Consider the following 17,179-nt stretch of genomic DNA (forward strand, 5'->3'; position numbering starts at 1 on the left):
AGGAGAAGAGGGTAACAGTGAGAGCAAAAGAGCGCGCGCACCCGAGAGAGAGAGTCACGGAAGGAGTGTCGGGTGATTCCCTCCCCTAGCTAAATGTCTACCCTGGAGATGGTGTCACTCCTTCATAACCCCGCACTCTCAGCGTTTAGCGCAGATGGCCAAGGAGCCGCAGGCAAAGAAGCCTCCAAACGTCGGAATTGTTATGTCAACCTTACCACACCGCGTTCACCGAAATAGATGAAAGTCCGAAACATTCATTTATATTACAGTTTTTATTGATACTAGATTACATCCGTATGTTTTTATTCGTACAGAAAGACTACTTTGGCTTGCCTCAAACACCTTTCAGAGCAAAGCCATTTGTATTTGCATGTTCCTGGCACTCGCTACGCACTCCCAGCCGGCGCTGGTGATGCCATGCCCCGTAACCACAGCGGCGATGAGACAGGTACAGGGCTCTGGATGAAGACCTCTCCGGGACGCCGGGCTCAAGACCACGGCTTGAAAGATGTGGAGTCTGGGCGGAAAACAATGAATAACCCGATTCGAGTCGGTGACGGTCTGCTTTTGCCGGGTTCGGCAGGTGGAGTGAGCGCGGAGAGACGAAAGCAGGGTGCCCGGTTGAGTCTACTCGGCAAGCCGCTTACCTACAGCGCGCAGAGCGGGCGCAGGAACGCGCGGTACCGGCGGCTCCAGAATTACCTCTACAATGTACTCGAGAGACCGAGGGCATGGGCCTTTATCTACCATGCATTCGTGTAAGTATTTCAACAGTATGTTCATATCAATTTCAGCGTGACACTACCCGCTTTTGACAGTTCCTCAGCCTACTCTTATCACCTGTTGAGCTCTATCCTGTGGCGCTCACAGGGAGTGAATTAACAAATTAGTTGGTAGATTATTTTGGCAACTTGTCTCTAGTTTGTTTGAATCCGAATATAATATCTTCCAACGGTGCATGCATTTGCATTACGTGGATCTTTGCTGGCAGAAATAATGCAATAATGATATCAGCAAATATGAACACACACACTCTCACACTCCAAGTTCACTTTTTACTGCATGTCCTTTTTAGTTTTGGGGGAGTGAAGGCATGCAGAGTGTCCGTGTTGTGTGAAGGAGGAAGTGAAGCTGTCAGGTTGGGTGAGATGGGGGACACAGAGGGGCTGTGAAGCAGGATGTTGATGTTTTATTTGTTCAAAGGGGACAGCCGGGTCACTGGGGTTAAGTTGTTACATCTGCACTGACCACAGCATCCCACAATGCACTGCACCAGCTCCCAGGACCGGCGAGGGAGGACCATGTGTATACACAGCACATGAGCATGCATGGGTGTGTGCAAAGAAACATATTGATCAGCACTATGAGAGGGCCGTTTGATGGCCTCGTCAAACCAATAAAATGAGCTTCACTTTGATCAATCACTATATGTATTTTCACAGCTTGATGCATCCTATTGGGAAAGAAAGAAACAACCTTTTCCTGAAAATGCATGCTTTCTTAATGTGACCGAAGCAATGTGGTCATTTATTTCCGATACAGATATTGACCACCACTCTTGCGTTAAGGGTTTGTGGTTACAAGCTGCCATGACTAAATGGCTGTTACAACAGATACTCACTTCAGTGACCTCAAATGTGTAAGAAATACACTCAAACACTAAAGTCTGCTCTACTGTAGAGTATGTGCTATGTACTGTGGTCGCAGAATAAGTAGGAGATGGACAACCACTGTTTCAGAACGAATATAGATTATATATAAGTTAATTATATTTGGATGTCATTTAAGGGCCGTCTATAAGTACCTACATTCTGTTCATAAACAGCTGGTTCAGCTGGTTAACATTTTTTGTATCTTGGGTTTTTTTCTGAGCATAATATAGCACACCAGATTCCCCTAGGTAACACATCACTATAGTATACTGACACCTGCTTGTTGAATCTCTCATTATAAAATAATGGGCATTATGTGGTTTATTCCCATTATGTTTCTGCCTTTACTTTTCTGGGAAGGCTTAGACATTGGAAGATTGATGCAGGATTTACTTCAGCCACTATCATTAGAAAGGTTGGTTCACTGATGTTAGGTGATCAAACCTTGTTTGCTGATGGTGTTTGAATTGACATGTTTAATCAATATGTTTTACGCTGTTTAGATCAGGTTCTGTGGAGGCCAGTCATGTTTTCCCTCACCAAACTTGACAAAACATTTCTGTGCGACCTCGCTATGTACATGGGGGTATTATCAAGCCAAAACAGGAAAGGCCTTTTCCCAAAAAGTTTTAAGCAACAAAAATTCCATTCTTTTTTGCCAGCATCTTTATAACCCAAAGCCATTAAAAAACCGCCCCTTTGTTAATTGGCTTGATAATTCCCCCATGCAAATAGAGAGGTTCATACACAAATGTGTAGTCGAATTTGGTGTGGAAGAACTTGGCTTGCTCAGATCCCTGACCTAAACACCATCAAACACATTGGTATTGATTCTAACACCATCTGCAAGCCAATAAGTTCCTAGAGGTGTGATGGCCAGGTGTCCACATACTATTGGTCACGTGCATATATACAGTATACACTCTGAGTGAGTGACGTCTCAATCTGAGCTAACCTCACAATCCCCCTTAATACCGCTTTAGGACAATATAATTGCACGTATACACAACATTTGCCGTCTTTTTCCAGTCTGATGTCTCTGTCATAAGTGAATGGATTTTTTCAAAGCCATGCAGAAAGCCACGGTGGTGTGCCTACTCCAGCAGATGTTCGTACAGTGTTGTTCCCGCCTCTGGGAGGTTTTCATCCAGCCACAAGCGCTGAGCAATGTGAGAGTAGCTCCAAGGTTGTTCTGCTAACACACATGCACACATACATACAAAAGAATCTCAAGGAAAAAATGCTTCCTCTGATATTTTTGTGTATCGAGTAAGCCTAGTCCGTCTGTAAAGGTTGGCCAGAAGAGGACACTTGATGTGTGATGATGGTGTGAGTATTGGCTGCACTTTGCCTTCACTTAACTATATTTAGATTTCAGAATTACAGCCGTTTGATCTAAACAATTTTGCAAGATGGAACACAGAGAAAGACGGAACCTTTAGCTACTTTGTACCAACTGCAAAGCAGTATTTCTTTGTCTCTGAACATTTGTTCTATATGAGTCAGGCGTGTTGGAGAATATGCCCACAATTTCTTTTGCGTACCAGTGCGTACCTACTCAAGCTTGCAGTGCAGGCAGTACTCCATCCTACATTCCTCCCTCTGAGTTCCTGTGGATTTCTCCTGACTTGCTGATATCTGGCCCTGCTCTCACACAACTTGGACATACATAGATTGCCAAATAGTGCACCCGAATTGAATCAATGTTGGCATTACTGTAAGATCCCAATCTGGTAATGTGCAGCCATGTGTTGGACTAATCACATTTGCTGAACTGGGACCTCACCACAATTTGCATCATGTGCTGTTCCAGAGGATGTGGGGTTGCTTTTCCACTGTGGTGTATGTATGTGGGTGTGTAAGCAGATTTAACAATAACTGGATTACAATATCTCTCTCACATGCTTTAGGTGAGTTATTGCAATTGAATCAGAAGGCATTTGGTTGTATGGACAGGTTACACTACATCAGCTGTTCTGACCCTGCACTGAGAGGAAGTTATTCAAAACGGATTCCTTTTATTTAAACAACGATGTTTAGTCAGGAATGAGAAGTAAGAGGATATAGGATGATAGACATATATAATTAGATTGATAAATAATAATAATATTAAATACATATCTTTATTCCTATATGTGACATTGAATAGGTGATATATGATATATAAATAAAAGATGAGTATGTAATTCATATATAAATATACAATTCAATGCAAAAAAGGCACCCAACATTTTCCACATAAATGTCTTAGATGTCTTGATGTGTGAAAGCATTTTTGCTTTACTTTGACTATTCTACACTACACACTAAGATATATTCATGTATATTAATATAATTAGTAAATGTATCAATAAAATATTAGGTGTGTGATAATTCAAAACAATTATATGTTACAGGCAATTTCAATTAACCAGTACCAAACAATAATTTCACGAATTTGAAATCCAAATAAACAGTTAGCATATTAGGCCTTCTTATTGTGGTGATGCAACCATAGCAGCTGCCTTTGAATGACAATAATGCCCTATCTCAAAGCTATATTAGTAAATACACAGTAGAAATGAGGGTCTGTGTGGTTCACCAACTATCTATTACAACCTTAAGCTACAGTGGATACTATTCATAGAACACTAACTTCACAAATCGTTTGATATATGATAAACATTTTCCTATGTGTCAAACAACAAACCCAAACACATAAAACGTCTTGTTTTGCTTCCAACATACACCAAGGTGCTCTGGAGGACTACCATTGGCTGAGACCCAATGGAAAAAGCTTGAGTCTAGACTTATAGGATGTTGTGTGTGTGGTTGCACGTGTGTGTGGAGGGACATAGCAACAGAATGTGTGCCAGGATCTACTCCATTGTGTATGAATGGACAGATAGGATCTACTCCATTGTGTATGAATGGACAGATAGGTTGTACTCAGTTGTATGAATGGACAGATAGGATGTGCTATGTTGTGTAGAAATGCAGGTTGACGTGAAATGGCCATCTGTGTGTCTGTATGAGAGAGAGAGAGAGAGAGAGAGAGAGAGAGAGAGAGAGAGGGAAAAGGAGGTTGAGTATGTATGGTAGGATAATTACAATAATCATAACTCTTTGTCACACGCCACAGTTTCATCGTACCCCTATTTTGAGTTTCGAGACAAGATTTCAGCTCCCATTGGTATCAGTGTAATAAATAAAATCGAAGATAGGTTTGCTAATTTTTATGTAGTAATATAGCGCTAAAGTTGAGAAAATACGATATAGTATAAATGTTCATCACAATCTTCTTTACTTGGATTCACTTTGGAGTGGATCACAATGACAAATTAATTGTGACAGTAGTCCTCTCAATTTGGGAGTTGTGTGTGTGTGCGCATATCTTGGTTTGTTGTAAAGTACGTGTGTTTGTCTGTGTGTGAAGTCAGATTGGCTTTCAATCATACCATCAGGTGAGGTGCAAGCTCTCTCCACGGTGGAGCTGATTGACGGAGACAGGCTCTGCTCTAAGAGCTTTCTGCCCACGCAAAGTGCATCTCGGCTGGGGGTGAGCTACTCAGGGCTCTCCTGCCCAGCAGCTCTATGGAGCCATCAGGATGACAGGGCTCCTGGTCCACGTTTTGACTCACCATCAGGTCAAGTGTCAATCTCGAACCCAGCTAGAGAGAGGAAGTTATGGATTTGAGGGCATGTGGCTGCCATGTGTGAGTGTGTTGGAGAGTTACAAACTAATTCAGGTTTATTTGTGCTCTTATTCTCCCACCTACACACAGCATCATGTCCAGTCTATAGCGGGAACATGATTGCAGTTAGTCATATACATTTCTCGATGACAAACTAAGTGATTCATGCCATACACCTCCCCTAAATTGGCATGGAAGTTTCTCCCTGTATGGCATGGACATGCAAAAGTGAAAGAGAGTGTGTGTGCCTTCTGGTGCTCACAAGTCGAATGTCCAGAGTTTTACTGAACCTCATTGGGCAAAAATGACAGCAGTGACTGATCACCTTCTGGGCAGGCAAGCAGTAGAGTCTGAGTTTGTGAGTGGAAAATGGCTACGAAACGGTTTCACATTGTGAAACATCTTAAACAGAATGATAAAGCTGGGAAGGAAATGAAAGTCATTTGAATTGTTGACAAAGTGAAACGTATTAGTGTGTTCTCCTAGTAGCATTTTTAAATGACCATGAAGGTTCTCACTCTCTCTTTCTCATTCTCAAGAGCTCCTTTTCGATCTCTTACACACACAAACAAGAAAACTCCAGAACTGACTGATACACAGCCGCCGGGAAGGTACTGTAGCTGGGGTCATTCATCTTGAAAATGAAAAATTTGTCGCACTGACCACTCCCCTCCCCCCTTTTTCCATCTTTCCTCTCTCCCCCACTTCTCTCGTCCCATCTCTCCCATACATACACTCGTACTCCCAGTCTCTCTCCAGGCTGATTCACTCCCGTGACATTCATATCTGCTCTCCAAATTTGCTTCTGCATAAACAAGGAAAAGAGGGTGATATTGTCTGTGGGTGAACTGCTGCGACCGTCAAACGTAGCAGGAAGTCACCCGTTGTGCCCTGAAAATAAGTAGTGGACACGAGTGTAAGGAGGTGTCACCCAGGAGCATTCTAATGCCACCCGCCAAGTATCACGCCTATTACCCAGCTAACCTGATAGGATAGAACGACAGGAGGAGGAAAGAGGCTGAGGAGCTAAAAGGAAGAAAAAGAAGGGGTGAGAAAGGCATGGAGAGAGAGGAGGTAGTGGGAGGCATGACGGGGGGAAAGATAGGGAGAGGAACAATAGAGTGAGATTGAGTGAGATGACTGGTGGCCTTTTTTTCCTATTTAGGATCAGAATACTTACATTTACATTTAGTCATTTAGCAGACGCTCTTATCCAGAGCGACTTACAGTAAGTACAGGGACATTCTCCCCGAAGCAAGTAGGATGAAGTGCCTTGCCCAAGGACACAACGTCATTTGGCACGGCCGGGACGGCCGGGAATCGAACCAACAACCTTCTAATTAATAGCCCGACCCAACCGCTCAGCCATCTGACCCCCCAGTACAATAGTTAGTACAAGTACAATACTTATAATAGTACCTTTTTATTCAGTGTCCATACTTGGTTTCTACTTGCTTTTGTTAATGATATGTCCCTTTTGCTCCTTTTTGAATACTTCTGTAACGGTGAAATTTCTCCTCTGGGATCGATTAAGCATCCGTCTGTCTGTCCGTCCTTTCATCCATCCATCTGTCATTTGGGAGAGCTAGGAAGCAAAAGCAGGAGCATTCATCGGAGTTGGTAACAAGGAAAGGATGACGAGGGGGCAAAAAAGAGTCAACTGAACAGATTGAAAGACATTTATGAAGTAGCAAGTGTGGGCGGGGGTGACAATTCTCTCAGGCGTTTTCTTCATGCCGACACTGCCTTGGATGTTGGCATTTGTTCTACTGAGAACTCATCAATATTCCTTTGACAGAGAGCAGCAGGCTGCAGCCTCCGCCCACACAGGACTTACCCTTGTTTGTTATCTTACCTGTTAGGTTTTTCTGTCTAAAGAGAATGCAAGTCCATCACAGTTGTAATGGACTTTTGTCAGAGACGGTAGAAGTTTAGGTAATAAAAAACCCAGTATGTATCCAGGAGGATGGAGGTTTAGGGAATTTGAGTTCTGCACTGAAATTTCAGTGTACTATAATGAAATGGAAGAGCGAGGGGAGTGGAGGAGAGAAAGGTGTTTCATGGGTGTAAACAGGCTTCCTGCATCGACCCCTGACCGACCGTCTGGCTATTCTTCCCCATGTCGTGAGCCTTGATAAAATATGTATATGTTGTGCATTAACGGGATGGGCCTCTTTGTCCTGCTAACTTTTGGCTATAATGGAATGTTAAATATTCTATTTCCCCCCCCACCTCTCTTTTTCTCTCTCTCTCCTTCTCTTTCTTTCACTCTCTCTCCTTCCTCTTTGTCACTGACACACACATACACACGCTTTTCACAAGCTGTTGGAAATCAGACGAGGCTTGAATCATGAGAGAGCGCTGCATTATTGCCGTTTAAAGATGACTCTTTTGTTGTGGCATCTCTGCTCGAACTGACCTTTGAAGTGCCGCGCGTGTGGAATCACAGCACATGTGTTGGCGCCTAATGAAATCAATTGAAGCAGGCACAGTTTTCCATTTCTCTCAGAAGGCATCAGAAGAGCGAAGTCCCACTTGGATCCTGTGGGCAGGATCTGTTCCCAATCCATCAGGGCTGCGTTCAGCGTTTGTCAGAGAGTTTGTTCCGTAGTGTTTGTTCCGTAGCGTTTGTTCCGTAGTGTTTCCAAAAGCTACGGCCTGACTGGATCGGCAGCTTGAGGTGAAGAAGAGCAGAAGATGATAAGTGAGGAAAGGCGCAAATGAAAAGAAATCTCTGATAAGAGTGCTCGTTTGATCCCTGTCCCCTCCACAATGAAAGAAGCCCAGGGTGCGTGGGTGAGCGTGCGTGCACGGGTGTGCTAGAGGTCTTTTGTATCCCCACTCACACATTCCAGGAGACCCCACAGATATTAAATTCTCCCCAAAGTGGACATGGCAACCCAAGTCCTCACCAGAAGCCAGTGACTCACATTACACAGGACAAAAAGCCCAGTGTAGCCGAGAAAGTGTGTGTGTGTGGTGTGTGTGTGTGTGGTGTGTTTAAAAGGCGTGTGTTTTTATGTTTTCAAGGTTTGTGTGTGTGTGTGTGTGTGTGTGTGTGTGTGTGTTAACCAGGCTTTGGGCCCAGTCCATTGACTGGAGTCTAATGCACTCTGAGGGTCTGTTTTCTCTGAGTAAGCCTTCCCTAAGGAATCCAGCCAACAGACCAGCAAGCTTGACACAACAAGACAGCTGGGTGTTTAAAAAACAAAGCACTGTGTGTGTGTTTGTCTGTCTAATGTTGGTTATGAAGTTCAGAGGATAAAGCTAACACACTTTTGGCACAGGGATGATGTCCTCCTCACTGAACTCTATAGTGCTGAATCCTCTGTCTCTCACTCTCTCCTTTTCTCTTTCTTTCTCGTTCTCCCTGTCTCCCTCTCAGTCTCTATCCCGCTCTCTCTCTCTCTCTCTCTCTCTCTCTCTCTCTCTCTCTCTCTCTCTCTCTCTCTCTCTCTCTCTCTCTCTCTCTCTCTCTCTCTCTCTCTCTCTCTCTCTCTCCTTGAACTTCTTCCCTCTCCCACTGTCGCTCCCTCTCACGCCCCTCTCTACCTCTGCCACTCCTTGGTTCTCCCTTTCTTATCCTGGAAACTCATTTTCTGGATAGAGAACGACTGTGTATCAGCGACTGTGTAACAGGCTGAGTTTATGTTTGCTTGGGCTGGCCTGAGGGGTAAAAGACAACATTTCAAATCTTCATGTGAAAGCAAGATATGGTCCCAGACGTTCTAGCAGGAGATGGAAAACGGACCATTGTTGGGGCCTTTATTGGAAAATGTAGCATTCTTTTATAAGCTATTTACTTAGAACTATTATTTAGTCATAATCTTACAGCGGCGGGCTGTAAGTTTCATATCTGTACACACACACATATTTAACACACACTGATCCACGGCCCAACATGAGCTCATCCCGAGATCATAACCACAATAGATTTTCCATAATTTTCCTCCTCAAAGTTCAATGACGAATGAACGCAGGCACATACGCACCCACGCACGCACGCACGCCACAACGCTCGTGACTCCCATTACTACGACAGCAAGGTGACAAACGCACCCCTCCACCCTGGCTCCTGTCCTTGTTAAGTAAGGGAGGGATGAAAGGAGGAGAGGAGCAGGACTTGCTCTATCGTTTAGAGACAGGGTACTGTATACAACGAGCCGTGGGAGACGGAGGTAGAGGAGACATGAGCAGTGTCTATGGAAAAGTCAGTGATACATTAAGTCCATTAGAACCAAGAGCTGTGAGGAGACAGAAGCCAGACATGGCTGCTTCTCAGCTGTAAGTCAGACAAAGGACCAGTTTCTGTTCCGGGGCTTTGACATGGATGGGTTATGTGTTTAGCATTTGACAGTGGTAGTGGTAGTTGTGGGTGTTACATGGCGTCTGTGTTTACAGTCAAGTTTGCGAGAGAGAAAATGTATCATCCTGTATTCATTCATTTTTCAGCGGAATAAGCATCCTTCTCTCCTGATACCCTTCTATCTATTTCACACAACACCTCCCCACCCCAACCCAAAACTCAAATCCATTTTGAGGAAGTAAACGCTTGTTGCTCCTGTAATTCATGCACGGTGGGATGTTTGGTTTTAGGAGACACATGCTTTACATTGTGAATGTGTATACATATGTATGTGTGCTTGTGTGTGAGTATAGTATGTGTTTGTGTATACATGTGTGCATGCGTGTGTATCGTACACATAGACAGCATGATCGCATCTCTGTGTGTGTTCTTAACTGTCACTGTCTGAGCATTGAGTTCTGTAACTCTAGTATAGAAAATACGGGCTTGGCTGAAATCAGGTTAAAATGATTAGCCACTGATTTAAATACAAACTGAACTTGGATGCTAATCGGATGCCTTTGGCCTAGAGTCTTTTTAGAAGGAAACTATTCTATGGACCCTAATTGGTTAATGAATATGTCCTGAATCCAATAAGATCAGATCTCAGTCAGATTGGACGAAATAGATCTAAATCCAATCAATAGAAAAACCTGGAAATACTATAATGGAATTCCTAGGCTTTTATCTGGATAATAGATAGATGTTGGCTTCTCTCTATCTATCTCTCCTCTTCTCTCTCTGCTTGTCTCTCTCCCTGTCTGGCTCTCCTCTTCTCTCTGCTTGTCTCTCTCCCTGTCTGTCTCTCCTCTTCTCTCTCGGCTTGTCTCTCTCCCTGTCTGGCTCTCCTCTTCTCTCTCTGCTTGTCTCTCTCCCTGTCTGTCTCTCCTCTTCTCCCTCGGCTTGTCTCTCTCCCTGTCTGTCTCTCCTCTTCTCTCTCTGCTTGTCTCTCTCCCTGTCTGTCTCTCCTCTTCTCTCTGCTTGTCTCTCTCCCTGTCTGTCTCTCTTCTTCTCTCTCGGCTTGTCTCTCTCCCTGTCTGTCTCTCCTCTTCTCTCTCTGCTTGTCTCTCTCCCTATCTGGCTTTCCTCTTCTCTCTCTGCTTGTCTCTCTCCCTGTCTGTCTCTCCTCTTCTCTCTTGGCTTGTCTCTCTCCCTGTCTGTCTCTCCTCTTCTGTCTCTGCTTGTCTCTCTCCCTGTCTGTCTCTCTTCTCTCTCTGCTTGTCTCTCTCCCTGTCTGGCACTTAGCAGGTATGTGTGGGCATAGAATGTCACCAGGCTATTTGTTGCTCTGCACATATTTCTCTACCATCTGGGCTGGTATATGCTGTATGGAAAGCCTTTAAAACACACACACACACACACACACACACACACACACACACATAGATAGATAGATAGTGTTATGTGGTACAGTATTTTGAATAAGCTTGAGTCCAGAACTTACAATTAGGTGCATTCTATATGAACCTGTATGTGTCCATGTGTGTGTGTGTCTGTGTGTGTGTGTGTGTGTGTGTGTGCGTGCAGGATTCTCTGTCACCTGGCTATTGACTTATCAGCACCAGCACCAGGAGGTTTACACAATGAAAATCAGACAAAGTGAATCAATATCGTTTCTTTAATCAAAACAATGTGCTTCTCACAAAATGGTAAATTGATTCAGTGGTCAACAGAAAATCTGCTAATTTAGCAGACGTTTTTATGCAAAGTGATGTGCAATATACCGTATGTCGAAAGTACACCAGATGATCAAGGTTTAAAAATATACTGTAGGAACAGTGGTGATCATAAAGCAACCAGAATTGTTGTGTGTAATTATAGGCTTTGCTTATCCACAACATCCACATTCTCTTGTTCGAGTGGAAAGTATGTATGATTTCAAGCTGTGGGACTATCACAGATGTTCCCTCATACAATAAACCATGTTCATCCAACGGTCACCGCTCAAAGGCGTGTGTGTGTGTGCGTGTGTGCGTTCTGTGGACGTGGGGGGTCTTGCGTACTGCATGTGACTTCAAATTGGACTATTTCTCAATATCCTCATAGCGCTGTGGGACTCCACCAGTGACAAAAGGGTTCGTTTGCATTCAAAGAAATATTGGAATACTAAGGTCTTGAAGCAATTATAGAGTAAAGAGTACTGGGCAGGCTATAAAAGTAGTATTAATTTATGCATTTGCTCTGCCAACAATACAAGAGCATGTATGTGTGTAAATCACTTTTATGTTTTATAATTTAAAAAAGACTAGATTAATTGAATAAAACAAAGCAAACTACCACCTTGTGCATTGCAGAATGCTACAGCTGGCTTGTAATTCCATTTCGAATTGAAACTAAATGGGTTGATGAAATCCAAGCATCCTCAAGCATTGGTGTCCTAAAGCTGTTCACATGAGCCTTCCTAATGCCCCCCTCCCTGTGTACTAGAGGGACTTGGGCTGTGTTTGGACACCATATCACAGATTGAGGTTTGAGCCCAATGTCAGAGTTCTCTACACGCTTTCACTTTTGCTTATGGAGAACCAGGAAGATGGGGAGGAAGTGGTCGGGAGGTTAGAAAGAGGATGGACTGAGAGAAAGTGCAAGTACCACCAGGCTGGTAAAGGACAGAGAGTGACCGAGAAAGAGAGAGTTTACCTTTAAGGTTCCATCTCTATGGGTGTCCCTGTTGCCATGGCGTCACCATTGCTCTCCTCTTCAGACCTGCCTGTCAGCAGTTTCCACGGTGATGGCTCGGCCCCTCCCTGACGAGTATAGCCTCATAATTCTGTGAGGTGGAACTCAATTATTCACTACTCCACTAATGCAGGAAGGTGTGTGTGTGTGTGTATGTGTGTCCGTGCGTGCACATGTTTGTCCTTGTGTGCATGTACATGTTTGTTTATCTGTCTGTGTGTGTGTGTGTGGTTAACAAATGCACGAGACAGAAGATGGAGTGAATGATATAGCAACAGAGAGAGAGAGAGAGAGAGAGAGAGAGAGAGAGAGAGAAAGAAAGCGAGAGAAATGATGGCAACCAGAGAGCAAAGGTGCAGAAACACAAGGGAAATAAATGGAAACACACAGTAAAATCTTCCATGGATCCCGGTCCTTCCAAGCTACCATCCTCCGGTCCAGTCTGTCTAATCACAACACAGACCAACTGAAGCAACCAAGCAAGCGCTTGTGTTCTGGTCCTTTGTTCCAGTGTTTTGTCTGACGGTTTTACGTCATAGAGACTGCTGAAGCCACTCTGCCAAGTTCATAAAGCTTAAAGCAAATGAATATGAAATTACTGGAGAGCTCAGAGTAGAGACCTGCTGAGGCATTTCATCCAAGCCTATTGTATGATATGCTGGCAATGGTAGGATCTTTGGATGCCCAGATGTCACCCTTGGCTAGCTAACACAACGGAAAGCAGGAATTAAGTGTGAATAGTCGCCTTCAGGATATTTTAATGTATATATAGACATATAAATAGTGATAGGTGTAACGGGTGTGAACTTGTGAAACTCACTCCTCAGGTATGTAACAGGCCACCCGCGTCAACGAATAGCTAGCTTTTCTTTGGCGTAGCTGGTAGTGGTCGCGCTTGGCAAGTCAGAGGTTGTGCGTTCGAGCCCAGCGAGTGGCGAACGACACCTTGTTGTTACGGAGCGTGGCTACGTCTGTTACATACCGTCACATAGGCAGTGTCGGACTGGCCATCGGGAGAATCGGGAGATTTCCCGAACGGCAGGTCCAACTAATGGCCGCTATGGCCACGGCACTATGCAAAAAAATATATAGCCTAATAGTTTATGCTCACTTTGAGGACGGACTGAATACCAAGAAAATGTTTAACTGGAACGATCCAAACTCCAAAGGGTGGGGGGTGGGGATTCCCCCCGTGTAAACTTGCACTTGTCCGTCCGGTTTACAGATCGCGATTGGTCAAAAATCTATCGTTTTCCGGGTACGGCCAGTTCGTTGGAGTGGGTGGAACCAATGAGGTTGCGTGCAGTGTTTTAAAAGTCGTTTGCAGCCGAGAAATTTTTAGCTATTGCTAAAAACATTGTTGTTTCTTTTGCAAAGAAATGGGAAGGAAAAGAAAAGGAGAAAAGGGTGGCGAGGAAAAAGCAAGAGACAAAAAACAACGGGCACTCCTGCAAAATGCTAGCCTGGTCCTAACCAGACTCTCGTACATTGCATTTGTACAGAGAGTCTGGCCTCGCTCCATTGACAAGCGTTGACTTCCTTGTAGGCGGGTACTCTGTTGAAGTTTTAAACTATTGGATCTGCCCAGAGCCACTTTGATCTGCCATAACCAATCGCTAGCATTCGCCTTAGCCAATTCCTTCACCACTACTGTAACAGAGCTAGCTGCCGTAGCTGGAAAATCTAACTGTTCCCAAACCCAGTGGGGAGGAGGGCCACAACATCATGGCCACCAACAAAACTCAGCAAAACTTGTTCTTGCTCTGGCTTTAGCTTATGGATATTCGACTCGGCAGCGTTGCCACAACGGACCGAATGGCTTCGCTCGCATCTTTCTCTGCCGCCATTACGGAACTACAACACAAACTAGCGCACGACAGCCACTCCCTCTGTTCGCTGATTGGCCGGTAGAAAAATTAACTGGAGACATCTGACTTACTTACCTCATGGCCAGACCTAGTACAGAAGCAAAATCTAAATTGAGCGGAAGCACGTAGGAGGGCAGAGCTAGGCTAGCAAAATGCTACAAAATGTAAAAACATTGAACAAATGTTTAGACTGGCAAAAGCCAAGCTAAGTGAGGGAGAGTCTGCAGCCCAAAGATGCGGCAGTAGCCTACCAGAGGCGTCAGGTGCAAGCAGATGCATTGTCAACATCTAGAAAATTCAAATATCCAAACCATATTGTTTTAATTTTTCTAAAAACATTATACATTTGGTATTACTGTTAGCCATTATATAGGCTATATATTTTAAATGAAGGAAAATAAATGGCCAAGAGAAAAAGGCACTCTTTTGAATATGCAAAACATGTTTTTTTGGCTTTAAATATTAAATGTGCTATGTGGATCAAATGTAATTGTCTTATTCGTTCTGTTCTGTGTATTAAAGCAGCCACAGGTGACACGGGCAAGAGATGGAGGCTGCTGTGGTGACAGGGTCCAGTGGAGAGAGGTGCAGCAATGCAACTGTACACAGTACATTTTACATTTAGTCATTTAGCAGACGCTCTCTTAGCAACTTACAGTAAGTACAGGGACATTCCCCCCGAGGCAAGTAGGGTGAAGTGCCTTGCCCAAGGACACAACGTAATTTAGCACAGCCGAGAATCGAACCGGCAAACTTCTGATTAATAGCCCGATTCCCTAACCCTAACCAATTCCCTAACCGCCCCGTTACCCCCCAGGGTTATTATATGGAAATTAGTTTGTTGAATTGATTTTAATTATTGACTATAGTTAACTGATTATTGTTCTTTTGCAACATTTAAAAGCAGATGCAGAAACAGAGAGAAGCAAGGAAAAAGAAAGTAAGGGAGAATTGCCATATTCATTTTAAAATACTGTATAAGATCTAATTTTGTTAACAGTCTTCGATAGCACTGCATTATACTTAATTATTATATAGCCTATTTGTATTAAGCAACTGTACACAGGTCGCGGGCCGGTCTGTGTTTCAAAGTCCCGGGAAGTTTTTCGGTCCCAGTCCGACCCTGGTGATAGGTGTATGGTAGACTCCACAGCATCAGGTGATTAAATACTTACACACACTCACACTTTGGTACAAACAGACAACATGAGAGTGTGTGTTTGTGTGCGTATGTGTGTGGAAGAGTGGACGTTCCAGTTCACCTTCTGAGAGTAAGACTAACATGTTACCGCTTTCCTGGAAAACAAATACCATTGTGCTCTCCCCAGTCCTATCCTATAACCCACATTTTAATACTAATCTTCCATACTGAACTGTAACCTCCTGCACCACATCACTACTGTAGATGACACCCATGTTTCCACGTGCGGAAGGTTGACCGTATGTGGCTGACCACATGGCCACGCCTCCCAAGCTGACCATAGGTTGACCACTAAATCCCTTTCATATTTAAATAGGGGTTTAACATGAGATTGTGTGTGAGTGACCTAGAGTGCTCCCTGGCTATTAAATCAGGAAATGATCAGGAAGGTGCAGGTGTTGATGGTATTGAAGCTCTCATGGTGTGCCGTCACATGGAGTCACAGAACATAGCATCTGAATGTGTGACCTTCTTTCATACGGTGTCCCTCCACCTACACAGAAGACGGGGAGGGGGAGAAAGAGGAAGAAGTGGAGGAGAGTGCAAAAATAACGAATTAAACATCTATAGGAGTTGAACCCCAGTCCCAGGAGGCTTGATTGGGATCAGAATCACGTCCTATGCCCCCTCTTCGAGGGGAGGACCTATGGTGGACTGGTATGGTGGACTGGTATGGTGGACTGGTATGGTGGACTCCACCATACCAGTCCACCAACACAATACCAGTACCATACCAGTACAGTACCATACCAGTCCAACACCATACCATACCATACCAGTACAGTACCATACCAGTCCACCATAGGTGGACCAGTCCACCATACCAGTATATAACACATACCACATAACACATACCAGTAAATAACACATACCAAGGTGGACCAGTCCACCATACCAGTCCACCATAGGTCCTCCCCTCTTCGAGGGGAGGACCTATGGTGGACTGGTATGGTGGCCCATATTGTCCGGTTCTCTACGTGGGTGGAGTTTGAATCCCAGGTTGTCTCTGCACTATATGAAACTGAGAAAAACTGGGGGGATTTGTGTGTGTGTCTGGAGGGTTCATGAGCTTGCCGGCCTGTTTTCAGAGGAGAGGTAGGTGGGAGACTTAGTCCCCAGTTCATAACACTGGATTTCCTCCTTTAAGCCTCAGGTTTAAAAAAAAAACTGTTATTGCTGAGAAAGTGTGTGTATCCTTGTGTGTGTATCCGTGTGTCCTTGTATTTTGGAATGTGTTAGCCTGAGCGTGTGTGTGTGTTGTATACTGTATACTGTAATACTGCAGACTGGAGGAGATAAAGCAGTTGTGTAGATTACAGGACCTTGTTCAGCTGCATGGTTGGGTTATTTGTTCCACCTGGGTGAGAATTAGGCAGACTATTGGGTTAGACTTCCTTCAGAAAAATACACACAGATGCCCTCGTACACGCAGACACAGACGTAAGGAAACACACTCCCACGGGAGCTCTCTTTTTCCTTACCTCTCTCTGTTCCCTCCTCTGTTGCCTCTTAGTAAGCAGCCTCATCACAATCTAGAAAATAAAACTAAATGATAACCCATAAACAATATTTTGCTCGAGCAGAAAAAGACACCCTAGCTCATCTTGTTCTCAACCCTAGTAAAAAAACAAAAAAACAAATAACACTCAAACTGTACTGGATTCCACGATAAAATATAGATAGAACAGCATCCAAATCTTCCTTTCTTTTTTCATGGCTTCTTGGGCCTCTCAGTTTTGGAAGTGTCATGTATCTTCTTCTCC

General features: G+C 44.1%; 1 protein-coding gene across 1 annotated transcript in view; it reads left to right on the top strand.

The window, feature by feature from the left end:
- Positions 1 to 372: 372 nt before the first annotated feature.
- Positions 373 to 17,179, top strand: part of kcnq5a (potassium voltage-gated channel, KQT-like subfamily, member 5a) — a 59,330-nt gene continuing 42,523 nt past the window's right edge. The window contains exon 1 of the mRNA XM_067236016.1: positions 373 to 758. Coding sequence (XP_067092117.1) covers positions 418 to 758 — 341 coding nt within the window. The 5' untranslated portion in view covers positions 373 to 417. The remainder of the gene's footprint in view (positions 759 to 17,179) is intronic.

This window comes from Osmerus mordax, chromosome 5, assembly GCF_038355195.1.
Source record: "Osmerus mordax isolate fOsmMor3 chromosome 5, fOsmMor3.pri, whole genome shotgun sequence".
NCBI classification, from domain to species: Eukaryota; Metazoa; Chordata; class Actinopteri; order Osmeriformes; family Osmeridae; genus Osmerus; species Osmerus mordax.